This window comes from Xenia sp. Carnegie-2017, unplaced genomic scaffold, assembly GCF_021976095.1.
Source record: "Xenia sp. Carnegie-2017 unplaced genomic scaffold, XeniaSp_v1 HiC_scaffold_23, whole genome shotgun sequence".
In the NCBI taxonomy this organism is placed as follows: domain Eukaryota; kingdom Metazoa; phylum Cnidaria; class Anthozoa; order Malacalcyonacea; family Xeniidae; genus Xenia; species Xenia sp. Carnegie-2017.
In genome coordinates this window covers 13,111,177-13,127,347 of record NW_025813486.1, presented here as the reverse complement: position 1 = coordinate 13,127,347, position 16,171 = coordinate 13,111,177, and the positions used below count along the sequence as shown (strand labels likewise).

At 34.2% G+C, this 16,171-nt stretch overlaps 1 protein-coding gene across 1 annotated transcript in view; it reads right to left on the bottom strand.

Moving 5' to 3' along the window:
- Positions 1-383: 383 nt before the first annotated feature.
- LOC124449142 overlaps positions 384-16,171 on the bottom strand; it is a 45,778-nt gene continuing 29,990 nt past the window's right edge. Inside the window, exons 5-8 of the mRNA XM_047000092.1 lie at positions 14,304-14,554; positions 12,875-12,965; positions 9,522-9,727; positions 384-758 (exon numbers count right to left, since the gene is read on the bottom strand). Of these exons, the coding sequence (XP_046856048.1) occupies positions 384-758; positions 9,522-9,727; positions 12,875-12,965; positions 14,304-14,554 (923 nt within the window). The remainder of the gene's footprint in view (positions 759-9,521; positions 9,728-12,874; positions 12,966-14,303; positions 14,555-16,171) is intronic.

The window sequence follows — 16,171 nt, the reverse complement described above, 5'->3', positions numbered from 1 at the left end:
GTCTTGTTTTAGTAATTCGTACATTTGTCTGTTGTTAAGAAGGGTATCAATTTTCTCAAAGTAATCCGTCCTGTCCATGACCACAGTCATGCGTTCTTTGTCCGCTGGTAAAATGACGATGTTGTTGTCGTGTTTTAGGCGTTTTATTGCTTGTTGCTCATCCTTTGTCAAGTTGTTATCACGTGTTCTGATCTCGTCTTTGGTTGTCCCTGACAAGTCTCTTTGATACGATAGGACAGCCTCGACACTTGATGCCAACGTCTCAGTCGGGATTCGTTTAAGTGTTATGGAATGTTTTAGTCCGTAAGGCAGTAGTCGTGTTTCAGTTTCGTGTAATGAGCGAGAAGAAATATTCCTCACCCAGTTATCGTCATGTTTATGTCTTATGTACGTGTTTTAGTGCGTTTTAAACGTTCAAGTTTTTGATGTTTTTTTTCTTTGGTGTTGTGTCTCAGTATTTTTTCTGCAATGGTTTGTATCGTGGAAAGTAAAATGTCACTTACTGTCGTTGGTATGAGTTCTTTCAGTTTGTTCAGTCTTTGTTCTTGTTGCTTGATGAACATCTTACCTGACTTTGATTCACACAAATGAAGCCAAGACCTTCCAGATCCAATACTCCATTTATTTTTTGCACTATCCCAAACAATAGCACCCCTCTCGCCGTATCTGCTATTTCTAACCCATCCCATTTCGTTATTATACAATCGTCCATCTTGCCAGAACCACTTGTTCTTATTCTTCGACAAGCCAATAGTTATCTGAAAAGGGACAAAAATTCTTATATTACTCACCATAAATTTCCAAGCAAACAAAAATTACTACATTACTACGATATCTTCATCATTTCATTTACATTAGTATATTACTGTGATATTTTCATGTACTATGGTATTTTCATTATTTCATTTTTTTGATATCTAAAAAATATTTGAGTAATAGGTACTTAATTAACATAATTAAACTCAATTTTATATTTTCCATCACAAGTATGTTTCGACTTAAGTACAAGCCATCTTTAATATGAGTACACATTTTTTACAGTGTGAAATTTTTGTAAGGTTGAAATATTATACATGCAGGTGAGGTGATACTCAACGGACAGATCAATTACTTACAAATTATTAAAGACTACTGACATGATAGCCGTAGCTAGGACTAATGTAAGGAGTGAATAATGGAAAATCGATTTAAATTTTTGTTGTTTAGCGAGGCTAGTAATCATGCTTATGAAAAGGTCTTCTTTTAGTTTAAGGGTTGATGATGGTATTAGCAATGCGTGGTATAGTTAAGCAAGAGGGTGTATCTTGATTTTGATTCGTGATTTTCTCATGATATATTGGTGAAAAGGTTTTCAACGCCAATGGATATTTGGAAATTATATGATTAATTTTAATAAATTGTAAACAAACAGGAATGAATCTTTGGTGATATAATGGTATGGTACAAGCAGACTAAGCGTGTAAAAAACTGGCTACTCTCACCAGGCGGACTAAAAATTTGACCAAAAATAATATATCTGAAATGACATGCGCATTATTCAAAAACAATTTGTAGTACTTTTTCTTATTCCTTCATTCTACGCTTTTATTTGTTCGTTCGTAATATAAATGTTACAGAATGTCAAAGTTTGCATAGTAACCTAGCAACTGTCTTTCTTCGTGCATTTCAATTCTTATTTGCGTAAATTTTCCACGGATGGCAGAACAAACAAATTGACACAATACAATTTTATTTTAGAAGTTTTTGATTCTGGTTAGGCTTAGGAACTTAGTCCATGCACAAATCTATCCAAAAGCATCAAAGCATGTCCACATGTATTAATGAGACGTAGCTGGAAGTGCAAATGTAGTTGTACACAATCGAGCACAAACACGCTTGGAGAAGGCAGGTCTTTTTCTAGAATTTAACAATTAAAAAGGCCTTACTTTTAACGGAGGTCTTTAAGGGGAAGTCTTTGTTCCAACAACTTGTGCTCAAATGACAGACAAAGCAATTTTACATTCCTTACAAAGTTTAAAAACGTAGAAATAAATAGAAGCCGAGATATTTAGGAAAGAACTAAAGAGGTTTTTACGTTTCGTCAGTAATCATTTGTACATTCAAGCAACCCGCAATTGAGCAGCGGTTTCAGTTAGTGACGTCACTGCATGGTTGAGTAAGAAATAAAGGGATATTTATTTACTTTACATAATTAACCACCTTTAAAAGACCCGCAAAGTATGCGGTTTTTCAGAAATTTTAAATTGATTGCTATTCAATTCCTGTTAAAAAGGAGAACGTAGAAGAAATAATAATTCAACCCCACACAGGATTGATTCAACCGTACATTTTTGAGACAGTAGAAGAAACATACTCTTAGGAAGATGGCATTGCCGTCGATTGTGCGTCATCGCTCTCAGGTTCCAAAAGTGCCACTAACAGACTTCAAGAAAAATACTGGTAACTTTTGAAGTTCCATGTAATGTGTCAATATTGTAGTTATTAGTTGTAGAACTTAAACAATTGCTTTCCGAAATAGCATTACAAATTGTAAAATGTGTTTTAAAAATTACTTAGAAAACGCTTTTCACTTTTGCTAAAATTCAATTAATAAAATTCTCAAGTGTCTCTGTAGCCATTTCTAAATCATGGATAGATAAGAATGCATATGCTGCAACAAAGTTTTAGAGTGTGTTCATAAAAATAAAGAAATGGTAGCATTTGAGAATGTTTCCATTCCAAGTTGCATTACAGATAACCTTGGGAGCTATAATCTCTTGGCCTAACTTGCTAAAACACCATTTAACAGCAATGGTCATTTTGGCAATTCCACCATATTGCTGTCTATATCCATTTCAACATATTTAAGATTAAGACAAACAGATTTTAAGTCCAGGGTTAACTGTAATACAGCTTTCGATAGGAATATTCTCAAATGAACCCACTTTTCACTTTATGAACGCATTCCAGAATTTGGTGGCAGTATATGCATTCTTAACAATCCATGATTTAGCAATTGCTACTGAGGGTGTGTTTACATGAATCCGGAATGACTTTCTATCCGGAATGAACTCATTCCATTTTAAAAGAAATTCTATTGTATGTTTACATGAATCCGGAATGAGTTACAATTCGGGATCGGGATCGAGCTTATTCCTATTTTCATTCCAGATCGAAATTTAGTTTTAATCTCATGTAAACGGGAATTCAGTTTCATTTTGGAATGAGATTGTGATTAATGACAAAGCACTCATGCGCCATGCGTAGTGTCTTCTGGGAAATTGAAGCTCGTGGGCAAATAAGGAGGCTAAATGGGCTAAAATGAGTGCGAAGAAAAACAACAATTAGTTTCATGCAAGTGTTAAGCTGTATTAACGCAGGAGCAACAGAAAAAAAGGGTTGCTATAATGTTTATGTTCGCCATCTTCAAATTTCAAAATTCCCGCGAAATGTCAATCCTTGTGTTGATTTCCCATGTAAACACGGATTGACATCACGTTTCGATCGGGATTGAAAGTCATTCCGGATTCATGTAAACACCCTCTGAGACATCTAAGCATTATATTATCAAATTTTAGCTCATGTTAAAAGCGATTCCTAAATGTTTCAACGAAATTTTACAATTTGTAATACTACTTAAGAAAGTAATTGGCCAAATTCCACAAATAATAACTGAAATATTGACATATTATAAGGAGCTTCAAAAACTCCCAGTATTTTTCTTGAAGTCTGCTAGGGGTACTTGCAAAACCTGAGTACGATGACGCACTATCGACGGCTATACTATCTTCCTCAGAATCTGTTCTTCTACTGTCTTAAAAGCGTACGGTTGAATAAATCCTGCGTCATGTTATACTACTATTTCTTCCCTACTTTCCTCTTCACTGAAATTAAATAGCTATCGCCTCAAAATTCGTTAAAAAACGTATACTTTGCGGGTCTGGTTGACAATGTAAAGTAAATAAATATCCCTTTCTTATTTATACTCAACCGCACAGGGATGCCACTATCTGAAACCGCTGCTCCATTGCGGGTTAACTCGAATGTACAAGTGATTGCCGACGAAACGCGCGAAATTTCGCATTTATTTTCTAAATATCTTGGCTTGTATTTGTTTTTAAGTTTTTGGACTTTTGTAGGGAAAGTAAAAATTGCTTTATATCTATCATTTGAGCTTAAGCTACCGAAAATAAAGACTTCCCCTTTAATCAGTAAGCCTACACCACCAATGAACATTGCAGTGAGGAGTCGTGATAAACATTAGCGCACGTATTGCATCAGAAGCATTCATTAACCAGTAGCTATCCATCAGTCTTGAAAATCACCACACGCTATCATTTACAATTAGTAAGCATGCCTTTTTGAGAGGAATGGGAGGATCATTTTCAAGACATGCGTAATAAGATAAACAAGAAGCTAAGCCTTTTGCGGCGCATCAAGTCGTGTCTCCCACTAAGCGCTAGGATAACTTTCTTTAATTCTTTTGTTCTGCCCCTTTTTGACTACGGCGATATAATATAGGGAGACCGGGGCAACACTTCACTTATGACAGAGCTACAGATCCTTCACAATAAGGCTGTGCGAATCATTTTAGATCTACCACCTACTGCTTCCGCGAGCGATGCACTTTCAAAGCTCCATTGGAAACCTCAGAAAGGCGGAGAGCCGAGCATCGTGCTATTTTCATGTTTAAGGTAGTTAATAACCTTTTTATACACACTTTTCACAGCTGTTTTAACAGTGACTATCATAACTATAATACACGATCAAAGCGAAATATCCGCAAATCATTCGCACACAGAAGATGGGGGCACTGGATAACAATAAATTTTGCAGCGGACGTTTGGAATGCCTTACCCCTTTCCCTAAGAGATGTGCCCAGCTTAAGCCAATTTAAGCGTGGTATCAAGAAAGCACTATTTTAATTAGTTTCGTTTTTTGCATGTTGATTTTCAAATGATGTAGTTTTATCTTCATATTTTTCGATTTGTATTCTTTTTCTTTTTATTTTTAAGTAGTTATATTATATTTAGTTACTTTTAAAGGACCCCTCTGTAAACCACTTTTTAGTGATGTTGGCATCCTCAATAAAGATTACCTATTATTATTATTATTATTGTTAGAAAGCTTTACAAAAGTCACCCCCATTTACTTCAACTGACTTAACATTTATTTCACATGTGCACTGGAAATGCATGATCTCGTTATAGAACTTGCATTATATCCGCCTTTTTGCGAAGATGGTTTTATCTCTTATATATTTCGGAGATCTTAAAAAAACCAATGAGTTAAGTTCCGCAATAAATTCAACGTCTTAAAGCTGCACAGACTATTATTTTAAAATTGGCACAGCGAGTGTTGCTCAAAAGATGTTTTCCAATCGCTGAATCACATAGGATCGGATTTTCACTTTTACACCCACGTTTTGGTAGTTGTCGTAAAGGAACCGTTTTATATGCATTTCGGCAGACTACTCATCAGGTTTCAACGTCTTCTAAATGAGAACCTCCAAACTAAAATTCCACCATAGTTTTACTGATGAGTTTAAACAACAAAATTTTTCGATTTATTCTAATCTAACGACGTCTTTTCACTAATGTGCCCTTACTAGTCTTTTCACTAATGTGCCCTTAGAAGAAACCATTGACATTTGTGCTCAAAATCTTTTTCACTCGGGCATGTCTTTGCCGGACATGTCTGAGAATGCCTTTAGAGAACTAATGATGGCTGTAACAATAGGTGTGGAGTTTAGTTTTGATGACACCATGTGTAAACAAATTGACGGGGTGGCTATGGGTTCTCCACTTGGACCGGTTCTTGCGAATATTTTTGTTGGCTATCATGAATGCAAAATGCTTGCATCTTCAGATTGTCCGGATTTGCTGTGGTATAAGCGTTATGGGGATGACACCTTTTCTTTGTTTCATAACGATAAAAATCGTGAGCTTTTTCTTAATAAACTTTGCTCTCTTCACCCTGCACTAAATTACACCTCTGAACTAGAGTCAAACAATCAATTAGCTTTTTTAGATGTTATTGTACACAAACGCAATGGTCAGTTCTTAACAAGCATTCATCGCAAAGCAACTTTCACTGGTTTGTACACACGCTTTGCCTCTTTATCTTCGCATAGAGAAAAGATTTCTTTAGTGAAGTGTTTGATAAAGCGAACGCATAGATTGTCCTCAAAAGAGTTTATTGATAGTGATCTTATCTCACTGAAGAATATTTTTGTGTTAAATGGATATCCGGAAAAGTTGCTAGACAAACTTTTCTTATCCACTAACAATGAACGGAATAAACTTTTCGGACCGGCCAAGTGCCCTGTTTTCCTTAAGCTTCCCTGGATGGGTAAGGCCTCTAATGACATCGAGTAGGAAACTAAAAAAAGCACTGAGAGTTTGTTTTTTTGCATGCAATGTGGTCTTTATATTCTCAAAATAAACTACTCTTCCACCCACTCCCAAAGAGTCTCTCCCTGCTCAAATGTCAAGCAATGTAGTCTACGAGTTTAAATGCTCGCTATGTAGGTAAGACTTCTCAAAGGTTGAGTGAAAGAATAAAACAGCATGTGCCAGCTTCTGTCAGGAATAAAACTGTTCCTTTACAACAACTACCAAAGCGTGGGTGTAGAAGTGAAAATCCAATTCTATGTGATTCAGCGATTGGAAAACATCTTTTAAGCAACACTCGCTGTGCAATTGCTTATTCTGATGAAAATTTTAAAATTATTTAAAAAAAATGTCGCTCGTTATTCCAGCTACGCGTCATGGAGTCGGTATTAATTAAATTGACTAATCCTGTCCTTTGCCGACAAAAGGATTACGTGTTTAATCTGTCTCTGTTTTAAGTGTCATCTCTAAAAATAGGGATGACATTGACCTGTTTTAACGTTATAATTATAGCATGGTTTGGAGGTTCTCATTTAGCAGACGTTGACACCTGATGAGTAGTCTGCCGAAATGCATATAAAACGGTTCCTTTACGACAACTACCAAAACGTGGGTGTAAAAGTGAAAATCCGATTCTATGTGATTCAGCGATTGGAAAACATCTTTTGAGCAACACTCGCTGTGCCAATGCTTATTCTGATGAAAACTTTAGAATTATTTTAAAATTGTAACTAATCAAACGGCGTTGCACTTCATTCGTCATAGCAATTAACCTGATTACAATATACATTGTCTCTAATAGTGCATACTTTCTGAATTCAAAATTCTGAAGAAGATCCTGAGTGTTTTTAAGTAAAAGGATAACTGTTCCAATATTTTCATGATATACACCGACTGATCAACCTATATACTTCGTGTGTAACTTTGGGTACAAAATACTTATCTGAGCTAAACTAATGCATGTACAACCAATTCTACATGCATGAGTATTTCTTGACAACATTTTATTACCAAGTCTAAGAAGCTATCTTTCATTTGTTAAACAATTGGCTTCCTTTCTTCTGCCTTAAGATTTGATTTCCCTTACCTTCTATTACAATGCAGCACTTTCATTTTTCACCACCAACACATACTGTTTTTTAAATGCTTGTACTCTGGTTGTTTTTTCTTAAAACAAGATGCGTCAACTTTGCCAATGCACTCAATCTCGGCATCCCTCATTTCACTATTTTTCTAAGCTCCTCCAAAGCTTTCTTTAATTGATAGTCTCTGCCTTAAGTTAGTCGCCAATCTCTTTCCAAAGCAGTAACGCTTAACAATCTCGTATTAGAGCTATATTTAATCAGACTAATAATTTTTCCAATTTTAAACCGAAACTCTGCGATAATTGCTAAGTTATCGCTGAAAGGCTTTTTCTCTTCTGCTGGGAAATCTTGCCCCCCTTTTTGCCACAGAATTTATTATGTTATTTTCTTTTATTCTAATTGCAATTTCAAGTTCAAAGGTATTGATGCTTGTCGCCTGAAATGGTATCAAGTACTAACAATTTCTATGATATACCTTCAGATTATTAATTAAAGATGACCTCCCTCATTTTTCTTTTATTAAATTTTCCATACTATCCAACTCAAAGGACTACTTGATGCTGAATTCGTTGAATTAAGCTAACAAATGATCTGCAGTCTGATTTTCTTAGTTATGGAAATTTTTTGAGGAAGACCTAAGGTATACTTATGACAATTTCTCACAACTTAACTTTCTATCTAATAGCAACTTTTCGGACGAGTGAGTTCACTCCAAATAATTGGACCTCTATTCATACCAATTGCTTCGTCCCATAGGAAAAAACATATTTTGTGCAATGATGACATCAAACTACGTATGAGTCGTGAGGAAACTCCCAGTACATACTTGTTACATGATAGCAACTACTATCATGTAATATCATTATTATATCATATTATAATTTCATACATTACTAATTAGGACATTATCTAGAAGCTTGCTTGCATACGCCAGAAGCTTGCTTACATGCGTCAACATATTTTAGAATCGCAACCGCATGTGTTGTTATTGTGGTTAACTATATCTTGCTGTAACATACTGTATTGTGTATGGGATATAGGTCACAAAACCACAATACTTCCCATTAGATATTATATATATATGAGTAGTTTACACCACTGAGTACAACCTACGAGCACAAGCTACGAGAAGACAAATTTAGGAGGCATAGCCTACCGAAGTAGGTTGACAAGCTACAATCAGACAACTATCTTGGCTTCTGTGCCATAACTATCTTTTGGCTTCTGTGCCTTTAATCTATTTGGAAAACTATTGTGAGTCATTGTTGGACTCACGAACGCTCAAGAATAAAGACTCGCGGTTGTACTCAGACAGAGGAGATAAGTTTTACTCATACGTATTGATATTATTATTAAGACACTTATCTACTTCAATATTTACGCGTTGATTAATAAATTGTTTGAGAAATATAACTGGTTCACACTATCTTTGTTGCGTGTGAAAATAGAACCAAAATTAATAGTTATTCTTTCGGGACCACGCACGTAGCAATACTAAAAAACTACACCTATATTTTCTGCATGATTTTAGTTAATATATAATTTTTGGTCACGCGATCTAAATTACATAACTAAATTGCTTGAAGACCTGGGTTTTGCTATAATGCCATTTTGACCGTGAACAAGACTAGGTTTTCTCGGCTTTATTATCGATTTCTCAACACACCAAATTCTTCCACCGACTTACAAACTAGAAAAAATCACTTTAGGGGTTTGAATATTATCAACGCACTTGTAAATAGCGCTGGTAGTTGGATTGTTCAAAGATTCTTTCCCAGGAATAAACCCTTTAAAAGTGTAATAAATGTTTGTCGAGATTTGTAAATCTACTGCGTTGTCCAATAAAACATTACAGCCCGTATGTACATCCACAAAATTCGATGACGCTTACCAATGTCATTTTTGATGAAATTTTTCATGCACACCGATTCATATTTTGCTTTAACAAATAGCATTTACACGTTGAAACATAATCTATAGTGTAAAAAAGTAATTTTTCAAGTGCAAATGCTCAAAGATACTGGATAGAGCTAAATGAGAAAAGTAAACAGCAATCTTTACTTACATCAGTTTTTCTGGAACTGTCAGCATCTATATCACGCAAGTATTTGGTCATGTTTTCAAAACTTTTCTCATTAAACGATGCAAGAGCTCCAAAGTTTTGTGAGCAGTAATCCTTCATACTCAATGAGTATATGCGACTACATTCAAACCACATACACTTATTCATGATTTCAATCTGATCAGGTTGACATTTTCCAATGTGACTCGCTAAAAAAATAAATTTCCGAAATGAAAAATTATATTCATGAATTTTTGTTTCCAAATATTCTTAATGGAAACATATTTGTAGTTATCATACGATTATTGAAATTTTTGCGCAACAAAACGATGAAATAAAAATCATACGCCTAAAATTTTTGAGCTCCTGATTGGATATAGCATTTTCTTCTCTAGTGAGAAACGTCGTAACTGCATTCTGATTGGATATATCGTTTTTTCACTGGTGACAAAAGGCATATCAAGTGTTACCTCGAACGATGAACAGAATTAAAATTAAAGAAGACAAAAACAATCTTTTTTGATATTATTTGCCTGGACACAATCCGTAAGCGAATTCAATATAAATGTAAGGAAAACGATACAAACAGCAGGACATTGGATTTCTTCGGAAATTTTTATCGTCGAAACATGATTTTCCAAGTGTGGACAATATTGCCGTTAAGAAACTTAATAAATATCGAAGTAAGATTATTACGCTTCCTTTTGAAAGAAAGAAAAACGTAACCAACGAACCTAGGTAGTTCCTTCGTAAGAGAGGAATTGCCTTTTATAATTTTAAGACAGAAACTGCGGAAAAACTGGTTATTCCCGATGAACAAATTATTTGTGTTGTTATATTTTCTTATGCAAATTAGGTGATTGTTTCGAAGCGTTTAAAATTGTTCTATCTCTTCACCGAAAAATTCACTATAATCTAAATTTCAATACTTGCATAATAATAGATTACCGAATGGTTGGTTCGTTTGTACGATTTTTATTATGCACTCATCGAGAAGGATTAACTCGTCCATAAAAATCGTACGCACTTACCAACCATTCGGTGATCTGTTATTATACTTTTATTATTCATATGACGTTTACACAGTTACAGAGGACTATTTGTTAATCTATTTTATTCTCTACATATGTCAGCAACCATGCATGTTTTGATAAAGAGAATTGAAGATGAACAATGCTTTATCAAAACATTCCTATTCTTTAAAAAAGCTGATATTTGTGACAAAGTATATATTACAGAGTATGCAAATGCCTACAAGCCACATGTTGGATTAAAGTTAAAATCAAAATTTAATCCAAAAATGTGAAGACAAGCGATGTATGTTCATAAACTTAAACTCAAATAGTTTTTTTATCAAGCCTATGTTATTGAACCTTATAAAGCACTATGGATTACTGAAAAACATACCGATATTAGAATAATAGCCAATAACAATCATGAAATTTCCAGAAATATTTCGGCGATAGGGTGCAGAAAAAATATTAGAGATATATTTTCCATATCTGTTCCAGGAAAATCTGTAAAATATTGCCAAGTTGTTCCTTCTTCCCCTCTCTCTCACGTAAAAGAACCCGACAACATTTTTTGTAGCTCCTTTAAGATTAGTAGTGAATGTAACGTGATGAAAATTCGAGACTAAAAACATTGGCTTCGTAAACATTTTATTCGGCACTGTTCGCGCTTTAAAATATGAATCCAGATACATATTACAGACTGCCGCATGTTCTAAGATGACGTATTCTAACCATGATGTTTTCTTTTTTAAGACAAAGAACTTTTTCACATCTATACAAAGTAATAAATGAAAACGTAAAACGGGTAGGCAAAAGTGGGCTTTCTATATTAAGTGGCTTCTTAAAGATAAAAGAACGTACTATAAGAGTGCAAAAATATCAAATGGCGCTTGTCTTAGACAGCATTGTAGATAACTTGTGCTGCATGATACTAGCAAAAGCAGTGTTGACTTTCTGTGTTGATATTTTGTGTCGACTTTTTGTGCGAAATACTACATTCCTTCATAAGTATTTCAATGGACAAAAAGAGACTATAAGACTATAAGACTATATCGTTTTTGGTATAGCATTATTGTAAAGTAAATTTTATGTTCTTAGTCATGCTAATAAACCTTAACATTTGGCAAAACATTCAAGTATTGTTCATTTTACATTTTTTTTTTGAAAATAAACGTAAGAAAAATGTGATGTTTTTACGCAGAAACGATGTCTACAAAAAACCATTTTGTATAAACGATGAAAATGGCATTTCTAAGGCTTCGAAATTCAAAATTTCTCCTAGGTAGGGACTCCTAGGTAGAGAATGCTTCCGGCGTTCCACGAGGGATGTTTGAAAAATACTAGATCCCCCTGGCTGGAATCGATAAAGATTCTTGATTCTCTGTCTTCTTGAACATTTAGGGTTCCTTGGAGATATTTTTCTTTCCCATATGCATTTTGAGATAGACACCAATTCTATAGGTTTAGAGTCAGAGACAGCAGTTGTCGGGAGCGGGTTCAACCTTGGTTGTTGATATATGACACGGCTGTGGTATTGCCTCGACGCAATTTTCCCACAGTGTTCGACTCGTGTTTTCGACGCGCTTTTTGTGTTTACATTAATTCAAAGTTAAATTTCTCGTGTAAAGAGCGATAAAATAACATTTAAATTTGATAAAGTTAACAGTTTATCAAAATAAAGTTGTTTTTCAGTGCAAAAAAAACTGAATGTTTTTTTGTGATTTGCATGCAGTCAAACGATTGATAAGATGTGACGTGCACTGCAAGTTCGTATAATAAATATACTTAGGAATTAAAATGTTCCTTGGCGTTGTTTTAACAAATAGCTAGAGCTATATGCAACATGTTGTATTTTCATTGAATAGCTACTACTCTCAAAAATCTGTGTGAACAAAATATTGCCAGTTGCATTTGAAAAAATAACTCACTACAAACTGAGTTTTCTCAGGGCAAAGAAGAAAGGTTTTAAGTATTTAGGTTGGAACTAACAATATTTTGCAAAATTATGAACTATTTTTATTTATACAGCATCTGGATAATTTACGTGCAATGAAGCATAGCGTCGTTAGTCCTCAACTTTTAATCCTGCTATGCAAATGTCACATCATTTTCATTAATCATTTTTTCCGACTGCTTACACAGAGTGCAAACATACAAAATTTACATAGCGGGGGTTAATACTGAGAGTGCTGAGTACAATAATAATAGGACCGTATGTTTTAGAAAAAAATACATGATTGTAGTGTTTTGGTAAATTTTTTGTGCGTGACTTAAAAATAAGACAAACAGAAACAATCTTTTTGTAATAAGGAAAGTGAATTTGTTTAGTCTACGCTCACTCACTGTTTCTCGTTTTACAGCTTCCAGCACCATTAATGAGGGCAAAATTAGCAAATGAAACAGCAGTATAGGGCCTCCAACGTCGTATCACGACCTAAAGATGGCAGAAATTTTTATGTCATAAACCATTAAAAACTTTGATGATTTCTAAAGAGTATCGTCAGGGGCGAATCTAAAATGTTGATAGTCATCTCTGCCCTGCTTATTTCTTTTTTTTGCGATGTTAATTTCAAAAGAAACAGCAGGGCAGAGCTAAAAAATATGAATATTTACCCCCCCCCCCAATTAGGGTTCTACTTTCGCCCCTGAGTATCGTAGCCACTAGAAAAATTTTTCAAGCAGACTTAAAGAAATAAAAGATTAAACACTCCAACAAATCCCTTTTAAACACGACAATTGATTTATATTAATAGGAGATGAGATTCAAAAGTACCATTTCGACTTTGTATATAAATAACTACAAGTCAAGTGATGATTTATAATGAAGCAGGATCTAAAAGTGTTTATGCAATGCATTTTTAATTTTTTTTATGAGCTAATTTCATACTTCGATACCACCTGACTAGTTTTTTACCCATTTGTAACGGAAAGGGTTAGGAGTATGTTGTTTAGTCACACAGTTTTTTGGGAAAACAAACAGGGCATCTAAAGGTGTCAGTAAAAGTATTGTCCTTGTTGAAAGTATGTATCCTAAAACGTTGTTAAAAACGTTCTCTAAGTTATATTCTTTAACGAGTCACGATTGACGATTGACGCATAAAAGATTGCAGACGTTGACAAATCTCTAAAATTGTTCTTTTTAGAAATCTTGGGTTTCTTTTGGTTTTCTCATAAAAGTTTTCCTCGTTGGTTGCACTGCTATTTCTACGCAATTGTGCTTTTAAGGCAATATTAAATTTTTCATTACCACATAATATTATATGAATAGTAATAGAGCATGACCTGATAGCTTGGAAAATGCAAAAAAAATTTCACGCTAACAGTTCATATTATTTTCATTACAACAATCCTAATTTTTTGCATTTCCTTTAGGAGATATGTATACGTAAAAAAACCCACATCTGAAATCTGAAATCTTCTGTTTGGATTCCTATATTTTCTCTTATATTGTTTATTTATGCTTAATCTCTTAATGTAATTGTAAATATTTTAAATTCTAACGCCTTGCAAAATTTTTTAACTTTTTCTTTCATTTCGTTATAACAAATATATAAGATCATACTTGTTTGAGGAATCCCTTAGCTTCATAATGAAATTGAAACAAAGTTGAAGTATTGCTTTTACATTCATCTTCTATAGTTATAACTCGAATCTGAGTTTACAAGATCATGTTTTTTTGGAGTATATTTTTTATTCCTTTGTAGCAACTAATGATAGATTATTTTTATTATTTTGTCTGAAAGGTGTCAAATATGTTTTAATGTGAACAAACCTGATCAAATCCATTTTTATACTTTAATAATATCTTCACATTGTTCCACTTTCTTATATCATGGTAACCATTTGTCATCCAAAACGGAAGAAGTTTACGGCTTCTTTTGTCTTTAATTAATACCATTAAGCCCATGTTGTAACGATGAGCGTAATATTGAAATGTAAAACATGCTTTCTTTCGGTTTATTGTAGGACTTCGAAGATACGTCACTCTTTTGCCAAAGGTTTTCAATGTGTACTGTCCCAAAACTGAAAATTGAGAAGAAACATCTAGCGTTACTTAAGTCGGTACAATAATTGTAATAATAACTTGTAATAACTCTTATTTACTCAAGTAGATTTAACTTTTCAAGTAATTAAGTGTACACGAGCTCTTACAGAAACTCTATAATGATATTATTAAGCTGAACAAATATAATGCGAGTAGTATTTTGGAAAACATCTTAATCTTGTTATACTTACACTAAAGCAATCATAAAACAACCATACAGCAACCATACAAACAAGACAAATCTGCTTAAAAGCAGGGAGCCTTACTCTAAAAGTCTTGGGCTTCTGACCCGTATAGTGGAGTGAGTAGAGTTATTTCATCAGTCACCATGTCGGGTGAAAATCGTTTATAATGAAAGGAATTTACGTTAATTTCGTAGTCTGTTAATTTCATACTCTGCTCACACGACTCGTGTGACGCAACATAAAAAAGATCGTCCAGGTTAATAAAGCCCTGAGAAGGACTGTTTTTGTTGTTGTTGACTGACGTTTCGACAACCTTAGCGGTAGTCATCTTCAGAGTCAAAAGTCTCTGAAGATGACTACCGCTAAGGTTGTCGAAACGTCAGTCAACAACAAAAAAAACAGTCCTTCTCAGGACTTTATTAACCTGGACGATCATCATTTACAAACATATAACGATACTCCCGGGTTCAAACCATTTACTTTATAAAAAAGATCCTAATTCGCCCCAGTAGTTGTACGTGCAAGTAATAACAGCGATGGTTGCTAAATCAAATATTTTTTAAGTAAATGAGAAACGTAGAGTTTTTTTCTTGAGCGTATTAAGGTTTTGTAGGAATGGGCGCAAGGACTGGAAGAGTATAAAGTCCAAGCACGATCAAATATATCTTGCCATTACAATAATACTATAGATAGTAGCCTTTCACAATACGATAATACGTTGTTAAAAGCTTAAACATGCCATGAAGATATATTATATTTGCTGGCAGATTATTCATTAAAAACATAGTTTGTATCTCAATCTGCGCTTTCATTTTTAAAAAATTGCACTCGAATCCGATACGTTCGGGATGAACTTTTAGTTGCCAAAGTGGAGCGTATCGGATTTGAGTGCAAAACTTGTCGGACTGGTTTTCATACCACTTCCACAACAGAGTCAAATCGCTCCGGGAGAGCAATACAAAGATTTTCTCGTACGAAAAGTTATCATGAATCAAATCATCCCAGTATCGTGTGAACAGGGCCTTAGGGGCTGATTACATGAGCCAAGGTAGCTGGGATTTAGCCAAGCGTTTACTAATATTTGCAAATGGAAACGATTCAATACTTATTATCACATAAATCTTCATGAGCAATTTCACGATACTTTGATTTAATAAACTGAATATATAAAACAAACTTTTTTATTACAGACATGTTCCGGCAAATTTGTGCCATCATCAGAGCGAATGAATGTGTTGCAGAATGTGATACTTAAACATATAAATAGAGATAAACGACTTACTGTTGAGATAAGGATAGTATTACTAATATTTACAATTAATGAAAGCATGGAAGTTAGGCATTAAACGGGAGAAAAAATGATTTTATAACTACGCAAAACATTTAAAATTGAAACAATCAATTTGGCAA